Here is a 16,186-nt window from a genome sequence, read left to right on the forward strand (position 1 = left end):
CATGCTTGGGGTGAGGCCCCAAAGCTATGATGTCCTTTGCCAACTCAGGTTATCAGAATGCCCCCCTCTTATTCCAGGGACACCCTTTGCCTACAGAGAGCCCCAGGTCTGACCCCTTCCCCATCGGGTGCCCACCCAAGCCCAGCCCTTGCCCCAGGGCCTGACAGCTTCAGAAGTTGGGGGGAAAGGACAGAAGAAGGAAGCAGGGTTAGAACGATTCCAGTACTGGCCCGCGAAGAGGGAGGAGCATTTCCTTACCTGAGGGCACGGGCCTCTCCCCTTGTTTGCTCTGAGATAGCCAGTCTCGCTCCTGCCCAGCTCGAGGAGGCTGCCCTGTGGGTGCTGCCTTCCCTCCCCCCAGACCCAGACACCCAGACACCCAGACCACCCAGATCGACCCATAGACGGCTGCACTGCAGGACTTCGCCATGGCCCGGCTTTCTGGGCTGTTCCTTTGTGGGGCCCTGCTGAGCTTCGCTTGCCAGGGTGAGGAAGAGGCCCTGAGAGACCTGGGTTACAGCTGCCCGCCCCCGCAGCAGGCTACAGGGGCCTGCTCAGTTCCGCCTGGCGGGCTGGGGGTGTCTCGGAGCAGCAGGGGCAGGGGCAAGGCTGGGAGAGGGCATCGAGGCCAGGTGGGCGAGGGACACAGGCACACGCGAGCCGGCAGGCAAGTTGGGCCTTCCCGGGAGGGTTTAACCACCACCCGACTATTGTTTTCCTTTCCCTGACAAACACACCCGCATACCTGGCCCAGGCTCGGTCCTTTTACCCACAAAACAGCCCAGCTGGGGTGTGTGCTCCTCCCTCCCAGAAACCTCAGGTTTCGAGAAGGGATGGATTGAGGGGAGGTAGGTGAGCTCTGCAGGAGGGAGGGAGCTCCCAGCCTTCGCCTTGGGAGTCCAAGGCTGGGCCCGACCCTCAGACCTCAGGGATTTGGGGCTGGGCCTCCGCCCTACCCCAGCCCCGGGCCTGGCGCCATCCGAGCACTCCTCCCGCCGGCCTCCCTCCGTGTCCCCCAGACCTCGGGATAGCCGTGGAGGTCAAGGTGCCCGCTGAGCCCCTGAGCACCCCTGTGGGTAAGAACGCCGAGCTGCCCTGCAGCTACAGCACGTCGGTGGGAGACAGCTTCGCTCTGGAGTGGAGCTTTGTGCCGCCGGGGAAGCCCCTCTCTGCGTCCCACCCGGTGAGTCGAGAGCTATTGCGCTCAAGCGGAGCGGGGCAGCGGCCCTCCTGCCCCTTGGTGGGGTTGGCTGGGAGGGGCTGGCACAGAGGGCCCACCCAGGATGAGGATGCGGGGGCCAGAGAGGGTGTGTTTGGGGATCACTATGCACGGATGAAAACCTGAGTGGACTCTTTCTAGCTCTTCTTAGGACCACAGCCTGCACGACCCTGTATCATACATGGCTCTGTGGATCCCAGCCTCCTCTCTCCTACCTCCGACGTCCCCTGTTCTAGCGCAGTCCCAGTTTCCGTTCATAAATCCATCGAGGCTAAGCTCTGGTGACTGTTCCTAGGATCAAATGATGCCCCTTCCAGGAATATTTGCATTAATTCCCCCAACCCTGTCACCACCATCAAGAGCCATGCTTAGCTGGAAGCAATAAATCTAGCTCAAGTAACACCTGGGATGGACGGTATTTGGGGAAAGATAGACCTCCTTGGTCTGGTCTCCAGAGCATCAGCTTCCCTATCTGGTGTAAAGGAGAGACCTCTTTTTTTTTTTTTTAAGGTTATTTATTTATTTTCAGAGGTGGGGAGGGGTAGAGAGAGGGAGAGAAAGAATCCCAGGCTGTCAGCGCAGAGCTGGATGTGGGGGGCTCAATCCCACCAACCTCAAGATCATGACCTGAGCTGAGATGGAGTCAGAAGCTCAACTGACTGAGCCACCCAGGCGCCCCTAAAGGAGGGGCCTCTTATACTTGCTTTGGAGAAAGGACTGTAGAGTTGACACCAGGCAGAAAAAGGCACAGATGTGCATCTTTTGCTCCTCCCCAGATCCTGTACTTCACCAATGGCCGCGTGTATCCAACTGGTTCTCAGGCAAAGAGGGCCAGCCTGCTTCAGAACCCCCCCACAAGAGGGGTAGCCACCCTGAAACTGATTGATGCCCACCCTTCGGATACTGGAACCTACCTCTGCCAAGTTAATAACCCGCCAGATTTCTACACAAATGGGTTGGGGCTAATCAACCTTACTGTGCTGGGTAAGCCCGGCTGGGGACCCACCAGCCACCCACGTTTGGTGAAAGATTGCACTGGCCCTGCTAAATCTGCTGAACCTTCTCTCCCCTCCCCCCATATCCTGATTTCCAGCCCAAGCACACAATTGCACTGGGGACCCCAAGGGAAAATGCCTCCTTCCCAAAGTCTTCTAATCTAGGTGGTCATATTCCTGCCCCACCCTCCATGAAGAATGACTCCTCCCTCAGTCCCCAGATACAAAAATGTTCATGAGAGAGAAAGCCCTTCCCATACATAGCGATCTGAGTCATGGCCCCAACATCTCTGTCTTTGAGGGAATGTCTCATTTGTAGCCTAGGTTCCGTCTCTCCCTAGGTCGGTGGCAGAGAAGAGTGGCCTTTAAAGAAACAAGGGCCCCTATCACAAAGCAGCAACTTTGTGCTCAGAGTTTCTATCTTACTCCAACCTAGAGCGTGCTGTGCTCGTGGATGAGCAAACAAACTATTAAAGAGGCTGGGGACGTCTAGAAGGAAAAGTGAAGGTTTAGGTGTTTAACAATGGCATTCAAATATCTGAAGGGTTGTCCTGTGGAGGAGAGATTTCTCATTTCTCTTTGTGGGCCTAGAGGGCAGAAATTGGGACCAAAGGGGTAGATGTTATATTAACACAGATTTTGGCTCAACATGAGGAAGAATTTTCTAACAATCAGAATTTCCAATAGTGGAAATCATTTCCTGGGGATGCAGTGGAATGTGAACAGAAGTGGGCTACTATTTGGTAGGAGTGTTGGAGCAGGAATTCTGGCATTTCATGGGAGTGAGGCTAACAGATTGCTAAAGTACTTTCTGTGATTTTTGCAGTGCCCCCCAGTAGTCCCTTGTGCAGTAAGAGTGGTCAGACCTCTGTGGGGGGTTCTGCTGCACTGAAATGCAGTTCTTCCCAGGGAGCCCCCAGGCCAGTCTACAACTGGGTCCGGCTTGGATCTTCCCCTACACCTTCTCCTGGCAGCATGGTGCAAGGTAAGTGCCCAGGACATCCGGGAAGAGGGGACTCAAGACCCCAGCAAATCTGGTCTCTAGACTGCATATCCCCACACTGTGGGCATGAGACAAACTGCTATGCCTTTCCCCCCATCTTTCTCAGTGTCCCCAGTTGTTTCCTCCTGTCTGTCTTCCTGCAGTCTGTGGCTCTGTGGTCCAGGGAGCACTCTTAAGTTAACTGTATTCCTGATATCTTGGAAGAGAGTGGAAGGCAGGGGGCACTCTATGATTCCCACTTTTAAGGATTTCCTAAGGGTTGTGAATCATTTCCAAACTACCTAGAGCGGAAACTGAGGCAGAGTAGCATGGACTAACTTGAATCACAGTCAGTTTCTTTGGAGGAACCATATAATTGGGTAAGAGCCTTGGCTTCTCAGCCTCCTTGTGCTTCCTCTAGAACCCTGTCCCTTGCCCCAGCCAACTCCTTTATCAATCCAGAGAAACTTCCAGATCATCTGGTGTATGCTCTGCCTTCTAAAGGGAAAGTAAGAAGCTTAGGAAGCCATTTGGGTGAGCTCTGAGTCACCCCAGAGGCTATAGTTTCTAACAATCAAGGTTTCCCCCTCTAACCAGGAACCTGATATCAGCTAGTAAGCCTCCCTCCCCAATTCCTTGCCATCTCTTCTTCCCCTGAAAAGGCAGATGTGGGGGGTGGAAAGAACACAGAAGTGTCAGTGGCTTTGGCACTTTCTTTCTGAGTCACCTTAGACAGTTACTTTCCTTCTTTGAGCCAGTTTCTCCACTTTTAATAAATGAGGTTAGTCCCTTCTTCACAGGATTGTTTAAGGATGTAGTAAAATATGCTTTCATCATAGTAAGTGCTCACTGTGAGTTGAATGAATGATGGAACGCTTCCTCCTTACTCTCTAGATGAGGTGTCTGGCCAGCTGATTCTCACCAATCTCTCCCTGACCTATTCGGGCACCTACCGCTGTGTGGCCACCAACCAGATGGGCAGTGCATCCTGTGAGCTGACCCTCTCTGTGACTGGTAGGGGACACTGGGCAGAGGCCTAGCTGGCAGACCCGGGTTGGAGAGGCTGCATGGAACTATCCGGGGAGAGGCCAAGGAAGGTCTGCTGCTCTGAGCTTCCTATGTCTCCATAGACCCATCCAAAGGCCGAGTGGCTGGGGCTCTGATTGGGGTGCTCCTGGGCGTGCTGTTGCTGTCAGTTGCTGCGTTCTGCCTGATAAGGTTCCAGAAAGACAGGAGGAAAAGGCCCAAGGAGACATATGGGGGCAGTGACATTCGGTGAGCTGGAGGGCTGGGGTAGGGTACAGAAAGGGAGAAAAGGGCTTGGGTTAGGAGTGGGTGACTTCAGCCCTCAAACTCTGACATCTTTAGGGGTGTTTGGGGGTAAGGAGTGCTGTTCAGCTCTGGGATTTGGTGTGGGGGGCAGAACAGCAAGTGTATTTGTGTGTGAGCGGTTTGCAGGGTGGGGGACTTGGCTCACAGCTTCCCTTACCCTCTGCTTCATAGAATTTTCAGTTTTTAAGGCCTTTCCATGTACAGGATGTAGATGCCAGGAATTGGATTTGGCTTAAGCCCTCAGCTGAGCTCAGTTCTCCTGTAAGGAAAGGAGTGGCAAAAGCTGCCTGTGTCAACTGCAGTAGTTGGCCAACCTTTGGGTCCAGAATAGGGATCAGAGCGATCTTTCTCAAAGTGTGGTCCTCAGATTACCTGGATAGAACATACCAGGAGCTTGTTAAACATTCAGACTCAGGCTGCTTCTTATCCCTCCTGAGGCAGAATCTTGGGGGAGGGGAGGGTGATGGGCCTGGAATCTTCATTTCAACCCAAATTTCACAGATGATTCTCATGCCCAGTAAAAATTTAAAGTCCTCAGGTTAGAGGATGGGTTGGGGGGGGGGCAGATCTCTGAGGATGCCTCCAGCCTTCACTAAAAATCTGCATATATCTACCAGGGAGGATGCCATTGCTCCTGGGATTTCTGAGCACACTTCTATGAGGCCCGATTCTAGCAAAGGGCTCCTGGAGAAACCCTCCTCTGCCAGCAGTGTGACGACCACCAAGTCCAAGCTCCCTATGGTTGTCTGATTTCTCCTCCTATCCTTGAGGGGGGAATATCAAGAATTAAAGCCTTTGGGTACCATATTGTCTGCCTCTTCTTTCTGCCAGCATAGCAAATTCCTGTTTTACCAGTAAAAGAAAGAATGGGCTGGGAGTCCTAGAGGTGATGCTGTAGGTGGGAAGTTTGGCTCGAATAGAGTAGGTTTTAACGTAGGCCCTCTTTCCCCTGTCCCCTCTTCTCACCTCCACTTTTTGGTTTGATCAAGTGAAACTTGCCCAAGCTTGTGGTGGTGGCCTTGTGCACCCAAATTCCCTCCCCTCTGGCACCCTCTGAATACTTGGACATTCCTCTTTATTGTTCACATTCCAACCCAGCACGGTCACATGCACACACGGAGATAAAAATCCTTCGGGCCACAACCCCAGGAGCCCAGCGGGGGCAGGGCTAGCAGGGGCGGGGTCGGGGCCGCGGCAGACTCCTCCTACCGAGCCTCCCAGGAGCTCGGCGTTTGCATAAACAAGGTGAGAGCTAGAGAGGCGGCTCTCCGGGTGCGCTGGGGGTAGGGGAAGCAGATTACAGGCAGGCGTGGGGTTATAGGATGCGAAATAGGTACTTGCCTTACGATCAGAGCAAGAGGCATCCTACCTCATGAAAACCCTCTTCTCCTCTCTCCTCACCCCAGAGCCAAAATTCTGGGGCTAGGTTGGGGCGCGAACAGCGCAGAGACGCAGAGCGCCCCCTTGGGCTGCGCACAGAACGAAAGGACTTTTTTTTTTTTTAAGTGAGTATACTTGGGCAACGCTTAGGGCGCCCTCCGCAGTGCGCGCAGGGACGTGCGCGGAGGCTGCGGAGGCAGAGCTGCATGCGGGGTTTGGGCAGAGGTGGGCGAGAAGCAAAAGAAGGAAGACGAGGGAGCGCGGGGTTTGGGGCTAGGGTGGGAAGGAAGGGAGAACGGGGACCATTCTAGACTGGAGGACTAACTAAAAGGGCACAGACTTAGCGACTCTCGATGGAGCCTGCCTGGGAGTGGGAGTCTTTGGGGACGCAAGGAGGGCTCCTGAAGCTGGCAGGTTGGTGGGAAGGAGAGGATCACAAACACAGCAGGGAAGTCTCATCACTGCGAAGGGGACGCGCCATCCGTCTCTCCTGGCAACTGAGGACAGAGAAGGTCTGAGCACCTGCCCTCCCCGGTACTTCCTCTCCTTCTTCCTTCTCCCTTCCCGAACCAGGACAAAAGGGCGGGGAGGGCCAGGGGACCCCAGTCACCCAGAACCCCCAACCCGAGTCACTGAGCTGAAAATAAGCCAGTGCGTGTGTGCGCCGCAGTGTGTTTATAGCCTCAGGCCGGGTTTGTGCAGCCAAATGGGGGTGGCTGCGTATCTGTGTTGGTCCAGGTGTGTCCCTGTCGCAGCCTCAGGCTTCCAGATGTATCGGGAAGCCCTCAGGCTGGGAGGAGGTGAGGGCAGGCAGAGGTAAGGGTGGACGATTTGGTCCTTTTCTCCCAATCAGGCCTCCCACCCGCTTCGGAGTCGTATTCATTACCTTTGAAAATGCTCAGTTCTTCGGTGCAGGGCGGGGCAGACCGGAGGGAGTAGAGAGAGGAACAGGTGAGCTCTCGGAACCCGCAGCACCCTCAGCCTCCTCCCAGCCACCCACCGCCCGTCTCGGGGGTTAGTCTCCCACCCTTCGCTCCCTCTCCACCCACAGCCCGCCCTTAGTCCGCGCCCCTTCGGAGGGGAGGGCCGGGGTCGCTCTCCACAGGTCCCAGGTTTGGGAAGGGGGGAGCCTACTGCCCCCCCGCGCCCCGCCCGCCTCACCTGGCCTAGTCTCCGCTGGGGCCGCCGCCCGCGCCTCCCCGGGCGCCCCCAGCTCCGCCCGTTCCCCCGTGGCCCGGGCCCTTCCGGCCGCGCTCTCCGCTCTTTATCTTCTTCCTCGCCATGTGGCCCCGGAAACTCGCCTGGATTTTGGCAGCGGCCGCGTTGGCGCCAGGATCGTCCAGCGGGATGTCTAGAATGTCGTCGTCTGGCTTGGAGCACGCGCTCTCCTGGAGGGCGGGGCAGGGGGTACTTGTGGGGTGACTGGGCCGAGACCCCACGAGGATGGGGTAGGAGGAGAGCCTTGCGGGGCTGCGACCAGGGAGAAGCGCGAGTGGGAGGCGCAGAGCGGGGAGCTGCGATCGCGCGGAGAAGGGCTGAGTAAAGGCCACGCGCTGGTGTGTGTGTGTGTGTGTGTGTGCGCGCGCGCGCGTGTGTGTGTGCGTGCGCGTGTGTGCGCATCCCTCCAGGGGAGCGACAAGCAAAAAGGCCAGGTCAGGGGGTCAGGTGGCCATGGCTGTGTTCCCAACTCTGGAAAGAGACATGCACGATGGAACGGGGTACAAGACAGCCAGATGGCCCAGAGTGATCGATGGGCCCTTCACCATCAGCGGCGCTGGGGAGCTGCAGAACTGAGGGCTGGTGGGCTGGGAGGAGCAAAATAAATGACGAGAGGGACTCATGGACGTGACTGCCCCTCCCCCTGTCCTTAGAGGGTGCCTCCATCTCTGAAAGTCTCCTTGCAGGAGTCCAGGATTCCATGGGACAGGGTGTAAAAGAATCAGGCCAGTCCCTTCCCTGAGTAAAATCACACAAGGGCTCAGTGCTGGAATTAGGGTGAGAGTGGGGCTAGCCCCTGGTGTCAGCCTCCTTCTCCCTAGGGCTAGAGGCCTAGAGGCTGCTTTGCCATGAACTCTTCCTTTTCTAATGTTCCCCAGGAGGTACTCAAACTCAGAAGAGAGGAGATGGTCTAGAAGAAGCTGAGAAGGCTACACAAAAAAAGGACAGAGGAGAGATGAGGAGGAGCAAGAAGCCCTTTGCCTTGTGTGCGCCAGAAGAAAGGGATTAGGACAGTAGCTACCCATTAAGCGCTTTCCTTGTTTCAGGCTCAGTAACACAGTGTTATACAGACATTTTATTTACTCCTGGCAAAGCTATGACGCACCTTTAATTGGTATCCTAGTTTACCCCAACTAAAACTGATGATTTAAGTGTTTATAAACCTTACATGAGGTGATACAGATGGTTACTAATGTATCCAAGATTTAGACCCTTGTATGTCATAGTCCAGAGAATATGTTTAACCTCTATTCCGTAGGATAAGCAGAGGCGGTCAAGAAAATGAACCAAGCTCTATCTACCATTTGCTACCTGCGTGGTTTGGGGCAAGTTCTCTAATGTCTTATATCAGCTCTTTCATCTGAAATCATTAATATAATATCTGCCTCTATGGGTTGTGAGAAAGAATAAACCCCATGATACACACAAAGTTTCTGGCTTAGTCTAGTCACTCAATAAACAATATCTATTATTATGATTCTTTTACTTAATAAGTTGATGTGAAATAGTTGTTTTGTAGGCCGAAAGTGGTCATACAAAAACAATTTCATATGGTTCGGCCTATAATAATCACATTAACCCCCACACAGCAAGTTATTGTCTCCCTTAACCTGCCCTAACTGACAGTAGAAAGGGGATGGTGTTGAGTTTAGAGGGAAGGCTCTGGCATGGGGAGGGCCTCCGTCCTGTCCCTGTGCCCCTTTGTTGCTTAATATTAAAGCATTAGTGTGGATTGGGATGCAGATCGTTACTACAGAGTTAAAAAGGCATTCACTTTTGATCTGACCCTCTGGCTTCTAGGAATTGTCCGAGTTTTTTTTAGGTTTGATTCCCCCTCCCCTAAGGATTTCTACTGTTTTAAAAATGGCTTCCGATTATCATGCTTCACAATGCTGTTTTCATTTCCTGGGTTCAGAGTTTTGCAATTTGTGCTCAAGATGCTCACGATTGATTTAAATGCATTTAAAAGGAGTTATCAAGGAGCCAGTGTGGTTGTGGAGGGGACTGATACTCTTTTTGTCTTCTGCAGGTCTAGCCTGCTCTCTCTGACATCTTAGTCTGCACCTGTCATCAGAAACAACTCTTCTGGGTTCCTTTATTCTTAGAGCTCAGGCCTCTCTTGGGATATCCTTAGGGAACAGTAAAGCTTCTCCTCAACAGAGGGCAATGGTTAAACCGACAACAACAACACAAACCCACTCCTGACCCACCTATCTGTGGCCAGCAGCTAAGGCCAACCTGCTGCCTCTACCCAACCCAGCTGGTTACAGAATGGAAACCTGGAACAAGAGGAAAAGACACCAAACACACTGCTCCTCCCCCAATCAGCTTCCTCTCCCTCCAGCTGAATTCTCAGGGAAGAGCTGCTGAGAGAGCAAAAGGAATCCGGGAAGGGTCATGGTTCTTGGGATGGTGCTTTCTAAAGCCAAGATTTGAGGGTTGTATGCCTGAGTGGTCTGTAGGACCTGGAGGTAGAAAGTGCACCAGTGGCTAAAACAGGAACTTCTGGTCCCAAGTGGGTCCCTTCACCCCTGAGGATCTCTGTTTCTTCAGCCACAACTGGAATTTAGCCTAGATGAATAAATTCTTCTTTAGGTCCCAAATCCTAAAAGCTTTAAGAATTATCCCTCCCTAATGCTTATTATATGCCAGCCCCTGTTCTAAGTGCTTCGCACACATCACCTCACTTAATCCCCACTTCAGAGGTCAAAAACAGCCTCAGAGACATTTTGTAACTTACCCGAGGCCAGCAGAGCTAACACATCCTGATGGGATTCAGAAGCTTGACTGTTAAGGACTGCCTCAGGATGGGTAAATAGTTGGCTAGACCTCTAAGTTCAACTAAACTAAGCAAAATAAAGGAGTGGGAGTCAAAAAAAAATTTCTTTGTCTTTTCATATAAAGTGAATGTAGGAAAGCCATATATGTGGCTATGTAAATCAGCAACTGGTACATTTGAATCCATAGCTTTGCCTCTTTTTTTTTTAATGTCTTATTTTTGATACAGAGAGAGACAGAGCATAGAGGGGGAGGGGCAGAGAGAGAAGGAGACACAGAACTGGAAGCAGGCTCCAGGCTCTGAGCTAGCTGTCAGCACAGTGCCTGACACGGGGCTCGAACCCACGAATATGAGATCTGACCTGAGCCAAAGTCGGAGGCTTAACCGACTGAGCCACCCAGGCGCCCCAGCTCTGTCTCTTAAAAAAAGAGGCAGGTTTTCTCCTCATTTCTGCCTGAGCCTCCCTACCAAAGGGTAAGAAGGAAATAAGGCAGGACTAAGTGTTTCCCAAACACCAGGTCAGGTGGTCAGCAAGGAGAGCCCCAGAATGAAAAACGAAGAGGGTCTTGCCTTGGGGTGCCTGGTCGGTAGAGCATGCGACTCTTGATCTTGAGGGGGTTGTGAGTTCAAGCACCACCTGGGCGTAGAGCTTACTTAAAAAAAAAAAAAAAAAAAGAGGGCCCTGCCTCTAGACCCCAGATGCACTCTGTTCTCTCCATGTCCCAGCTCCCTTCCAGCTCGGAGTCCACCTCCACAGAACGGAGATGAGGTGGGAAGATGCTGAGTCTCAGCCCTGTCCCAGCCCTCTGCTCCTGCCACCTCTTCTCCCTTCTCTTACCCTCTGGCACAGTCTGACAGCGGGGGCTGCCCCCTGCTTAGTCCTTCAGCTCTGCCGATCTAGGGCAGGGTCTCCCAGTGTTGTTGTGATGATTAAATATAAAGTCAGGTACACAGTAAGCATTCACAAATTGACAAACATTATTGTTATTATTAAATCACAATAACTATCACAGCAATGTGTCCCTAAGTTCTTTCTGCCTCTTGGTACCCAGACATAGGGAAGTCTCACCTCTTATAAACTGGGCTATTCTTTCCTTCCAAACCTCACTTTTTTTTTCTTTTGTAAGCTGAGAAGTGGAGGGTGGGGGGCAGACAAAGTCATAACCTCTTGCATCATTAGCTGGGTTGACTGAATGACAGAGAACGCAAGGACTTTGGAGTAGGCTTTCCCCATATATAGGGGCTAAAAATAAATACTTAAAAATAAATAAACACATTTTATATATGTATGATCACTGTATTCCAGCGTGCAAGAGGCCAGGTCCTATGCCAGGCACCTGCGTACCCAAGTCACCTTAACAGCAACCTACTTTGGCATTCATTAGGCACATCCAGGTCTCTGTGGGCGCTGACGAATTGCAGACACTTCCTTTCCTTGCCAGCAGGGCTCTCTCGCGGTCACTTCACCGAGCCCCCTCCAGGGCTAGAAGGCGTTGGGGGACGACGGGCCAACCCCTTCCCAGAACCACACTCACTAGGCACTCTGTTGCCCATCATCCTTACTGAGCTAACCGATATGACCGACTGTCGCACCCTGCTCTATACAGTGCACGAGGGTCATAAAGATCATCCTGTCTGCCCACCCACGGCGGTGGCAGTGGGATGGGGAATGGGGTGAGGGCAAAAGCCAAGGGGAAAGGAGACCGAAAGGAGCCGCCGCAGCTTCGCTACAGTTTACAGCGTCTCTCCGGGGGAAGTTCCTCTTCTCGTCTAACCTGCAGCTTCCCTGCTGCAGAGCCCTGCCGGGTTCCCAGTCCAACCCAGGCTGCCTGGCGGCTGGGCGCCCAGACGCCCCCGCGAGTTGGGGAGCATTTTTCCTAGGGCTTCCAAGTCAGGCGGGCGCCTTCCACCACCCACCATCCACGTCTCAACAGGCACCCCTTATTGCTCTTGGGTCCTCTGCACCCTCAAATGCACTTCCATCCCTTACTCTCCCTCTGGGGGGGGGGTTTGGGGGTCCCTTGCCCCAGATCAAGGTGAGTGCCGGTCCCGCCGGCCCTCTAACTTACGGTGCAGCAGTCCATGCTGGTGTTGGGGGTCCTTGGCTGGGGCACAGGCTGGCGCAGGGCAGGGGTGGGGTCTGGGTGGTGCTGGGTGGGGACTCTGGGACCTTAGGGAGCCCGCTGACCAGCGTCGAAACAGCCGCTCTGCTCTCGGGTCCTCTCTCCCGCGCTCCGCTCCGCTCGCAAATGTAACCTGAGCCCTTCGGTGGAGAAGCCAATCAGGGGAAGCCTTCGGCAGGGCGGGCGGGGATATTGCAAGGAGGACCACGCCCCCTCTCTGCTCCCTCCGCCCCCCTCCCCCTCCAGCCCCAACCCCTCCGCCTACACACTTCCATCCATTCCTCCTACACACCCCAGCTTCTTAAACTCAACCCCCTTGTTTGCTAAGGCGGCAGACTGCCAGGCAGATGTATGACGGCGCGGGCAGAAGGAGGCCCCCGACTACCTAGGCACAAATACACTCACATCTGGGCACAACACCCCTCCCACCCATATGTAGAAAACCACGCACCTCTCACCCACCTCCCCACACTTGCACAACTTAGCTAGAGTCCCAAATATGGCTCCCTCTAACTCCTCCTCTCCTCACCCCCGCCAGTCCTCATAGAAAAGCCCCCTAAGACGTGCGTTTAAAAAGTCCCATCATCATTCTGCTAGGGAACCAAGAAAGCTGTTGATACACAGCCTGGGGGTGAGCACATATAAACACGGAAAGCTCACAAGCCCCACATGTGCATATATGATGCTGCCCAGGCTCACTAAAATGTGCACTTCAACAGACTCTACAAACAGAACCTGCAAAAATAACTACACAGACCTTGTACACACACTGTGCAGATAAATGCAGACGTGTGCATGCGCTTACACACATACAGGGATCACCCTACCCGAGATGTTGCGTTACATATCTATCTATCTAATCTATCTATCTATCTATCTATCATCTATCATCTATCATCTATCAATCATCCATCATCTATCCAATGTACGTATTTATGCATAGATACTGGCTTCAGAGAAACACATTTCCCTCCACATACCAGAATCTCCCTAACCTCTTGGTCCGTTGCTTCAGAGTAAAACAAAAACACGACTCTCACCTTGCCCCTGGGAAGAAGAAAAATACCCTAAACCCTAGTATTGGGAAATACAAAAAAAATTGTCATCTTATGGGGTCCATGGTGAAGGAAGGATGTGGGCTTTTGTGAAAGGCTGGAGAAAGGAGATATGGGAGGAGCACTGCGGAGCAACAGCTGACCCCACTATGGGGTCCAGCCCCCCACTCCCCCCCAGTTAGGGGACTGGAGCTGGCGGTGTGGCTTGTTAAGTGGAGAGAGTGGGCCATCTCTGAAGAAAGTAGGAAGAAAGTCTTTCTCAGCTAAGCTCCCAGAAGAGGGAAGGAAAGAACGGATGGCTGTTGCTCAGGCCCATTAAGTGAAGCAAGCAGGGAGGGGAAAATGCCCTGTGGCTCTGGTTGGGACAGGGGATCTTGAAGCAGCACTGCAGTGAAACCATGGCCACTGGCCAGTCATAGCATAGCTGTTGCACGCTTTCCTTCCTACCTGAGTGTTTGGGCTACAGGTTTTGCTTGCCAAAGGGGAGATGAGTGGGAGGCAAATTCTGGTGGTCACTCATGATTGGAACAGGGTTAGTCAGCTTGGGCTCCCAAACCGAGCTGGAAGCTGGCAGGGATTCCAGGGCTTGGGGCATTAGGGGTGCCTCTACCGGCATGTTTGGGACCCACCCACCCTTGTAACTGAAAATCTGTTCCCCAATCTGTCTCTGGCACGTCCTCTATCCCCCCACCTCCACCAGATCGCAGGATGTCCTGGGAACTCAGCCCCTTGCCTAAATGATGGGCACATCTGGGGCCTTGGCTCATGCCAGCTCTTGTTGGACTTCAAATCCAGAATCCAGAGGAGAAGGGAAAGGAGGAAATTGGGGATAGAATGGATATCAGGCCTGGACTCTGCTTTGCTCTTCCCAAATTAGAGCCGAGGAATTCGGGATTTAGCGAGTTTGCAGGAAAGTCTCCCAAGTTGCTAGGCAACATCCCTCTGCCGGCTGCGCTGCCTCTGGGCCCTTCTTCCTGCTGGTCAGAGCTGGAGGGGGGGTATCTTTACAACATGCCCCCCTAAACTCCCACACAGGCAGCACAGCCCTTCCCTCTTCGTAAGACGCCCTTGTATGGGGTGAGGGTGTCTCTGAACACTGGCGGGCCGTGGCAGAGCTGAAATGGCAACTGTCAGGTCCATCCGCAAAACAAGCATTTCAGCAAAAGCCCACTTGAGGCGCCTACGCAGAACTGGCCACTGTGCTTGCCCCGGGGGATGGGCAGTCTCTGAGGTAAAGAAAAGGTAGACAGAGCGAAAGGCAGGGACCAGAATCAGAAGACAGACTCAAATAATCCAGAGGAAGGAGCAATACCATGGACGGCCTCATTTAAGTGACACACAGCCTGACCCAGAGGTACAGAACCACACACTGTTCACACATCCACAGAGACACACATGGTGGGCACACTGCCACTCCCTGACATCCACAGATACGCACAGAAGTGGACCCCTTCACTCTCATGCATCAAAGGCTCATGATTCTTTTTGGTAAGGGGTTCTCCTTTTGAACTAGGTGGCCAGGGTTTGTCAGCAAGATGGGCTGGCTGGAACTGGGAGCCTCCGCTTCTCCAATAGATGAGCTTGGAGAAGGGAAAGGAGCTGTGTGGAATGCCTGGGTCTGGCTGCTTTGAGGAGCAGCCTGCCTCACTCTGCAAAGCTTAGAATGTGCCAGATGACAGGACTGCCTGCCTGGCCTAGGACCTGGGTGCCAACCAGCTGGATATGGGCCCTGTCTGTCCTCCTTGACTCTTTGAATTTCATAAACTCTTCTCTATTTCCAGCAGCCCCCACGCTATTGAAGGAGAAGGACTACAGGTCTGGAAAGGAGATGAGCTCCGGAGGCCAGGTTAGAGAGGGAGCTGGGGCATGTGGGTGAGATGGGTTGTTTCCACCAGGGAGCGTGGAGGTGGAGGGGCACAAAATAGAAGCCAAGGCCTGCAAAGGAAGAGATTTTAGACAAAAGAAATGAGATGGATTAGTGGGAAGCTTCTGGGGTCCAATACAGATCCATCTGGGGACAGATGGTGGGGGATTTGGAGAGACTTGGTCCTCGTAAGCAGAGAGAAAAGCCGAGGCACATGGCAAGCTATTTGCCAATTACTTGTGGCTTCCCTTCCTTGGAGTGGGCACTTTCTGAACATAGCATACCAGCTTAAGCCCACAGAGGGACTCCATGAGAAGATGGGGGTGGAAAGTAGGAGGTCTGTGCCTTCGGTGGAGATGATCTGGGGGCTTCTTAGGTCAGGATTTCACCCATTTGAATGGAGGGGGTGGGGTTAGCAGGAAATTCAGTTTTCTCTGCAAATATTTCAGCTTTTGCTGTAGTAGTATTTTTAGCAACTTGGTTGGCAGAGGAGGAGCCCCGGTACATTTTTAAAGGGGCCTCTGTCAGACTGGAGGCCTCCTCCCACCCTCACCCTGTCCTAAAGGAGAGGTGTGGGGGGAACACATAGTTCAAGGTGCATTCAAATCAGCTTTGCTGGTCATTAGTTGATCATTAAGTGGTCTTCACCAATAGTGGTTATCGACCATTAGTAGTACCATTATCATTAACAGCTTTATCAAGAAGAGGAAATACTTCTTGGACTTCTGTTGTGTGCAGGGTGCTACTAGGGACACAATATAGGAGGTTTAATATACTTGGAAAGATGGGGAAGGAGCCAGCACTTGTGCGTGGGTCCTAAGTGTCATGTGCTGTGCTAGCGACATTATATACGTGGTCTCACTGAATTCTTAGAGCAATCCTACGACTTAGGCATTGTGTTTCCAATTTATAGATGAAGAAGCAAAGGGGTTGAAGAACTTACCCAAGATTATCTTGCTGTTAAATGGAAAAATCTAGATCAAAACTCAAAGCAGAATAATAACATCATCTTAAATCTTACAATTTACAAAGTGCTTCCACATTCATGGTTTAATTTGCTGCTCATGAGGGGCGCCTGGGTAGCTCAGTCGGTTGAACATCCGGCTTCGGCTCAGGTCATGATCTCACGATTGTGGGTTCAAGCCCCGCGTCGGGCTCTGTGCTGACAGCTAGCTCAGAACCTGGAGCCTGCTTCAGATTCTGTATCTCCCTTTCTCTCTGACCCTCCCCTGCTCGCAC

At 52.9% G+C, this 16,186-nt stretch overlaps 2 protein-coding genes and 1 long non-coding RNA gene across 3 annotated transcripts; 2 read left to right on the forward strand and 1 right to left on the reverse strand.

The window, feature by feature from the left end:
- Positions 1–193: 193 nt before the first annotated feature.
- Positions 194–5,335, forward strand: VSIG2 (V-set and immunoglobulin domain containing 2). Its single transcript, XM_029957644.1, has 7 exons — positions 194–486; positions 1,020–1,183; positions 1,996–2,203; positions 3,041–3,199; positions 4,091–4,210; positions 4,327–4,471; positions 5,146–5,335. The coding sequence occupies exons 1-7, from the start codon at positions 429–431 to the stop codon at positions 5,276–5,278; spliced, it is 987 nt and encodes a 328-aa protein (XP_029813504.1). The 5' UTR covers positions 194–428; the 3' UTR covers positions 5,279–5,335.
- Positions 5,336–5,586: 251 nt separating this feature from the next.
- Positions 5,587–12,179, reverse strand: NRGN (neurogranin). Its single transcript, XM_029957645.1, has 4 exons — positions 11,975–12,179; positions 7,070–7,296; positions 6,795–6,812; positions 5,587–6,405 (listed from the first exon to the last, which is right to left on the reverse strand). The coding sequence occupies exons 1-2, from the start codon at positions 11,987–11,989 to the stop codon at positions 7,075–7,077; spliced, it is 237 nt and encodes a 78-aa protein (XP_029813505.1). The 5' UTR covers positions 11,990–12,179; the 3' UTR covers positions 5,587–6,405; positions 6,795–6,812; positions 7,070–7,074.
- Positions 6,334–8,555, forward strand: LOC115307023. The gene is made up of 3 exons (XR_003915526.1): positions 6,334–6,442; positions 6,762–6,859; positions 8,005–8,555. It is a non-coding gene; the product is annotated as an uncharacterized LOC115307023 (long non-coding RNA).
- Positions 12,180–16,186: the final 4,007 nt, after the last annotated feature.

This window comes from Suricata suricatta, chromosome 11, assembly GCF_006229205.1.
Source record: "Suricata suricatta isolate VVHF042 chromosome 11, meerkat_22Aug2017_6uvM2_HiC, whole genome shotgun sequence".
In the NCBI taxonomy this organism is placed as follows: Eukaryota; Metazoa; Chordata; class Mammalia; order Carnivora; family Herpestidae; genus Suricata; species Suricata suricatta.

Excerpts from the sequence above, each read along its gene's own strand:
- VSIG2 (XM_029957644.1), top strand. The coding sequence starts at position 429 with ATGGCCCGGCTTTCTGGGCTGTTCCTTTGTGGGGCCCTGCTGAGCTTC. Across the intron at positions 2,204-3,040 it reads AATCAACCTTACTGTGCTGG|TGCCCCCCAGTAGTCCCTTG; the intron begins GTAAGCCCGGCT and ends TGATTTTTGCAG. Across the intron at positions 3,200-4,090 it reads TCCTGGCAGCATGGTGCAAG|ATGAGGTGTCTGGCCAGCTG; the intron begins GTAAGTGCCCAG and ends CTTACTCTCTAG.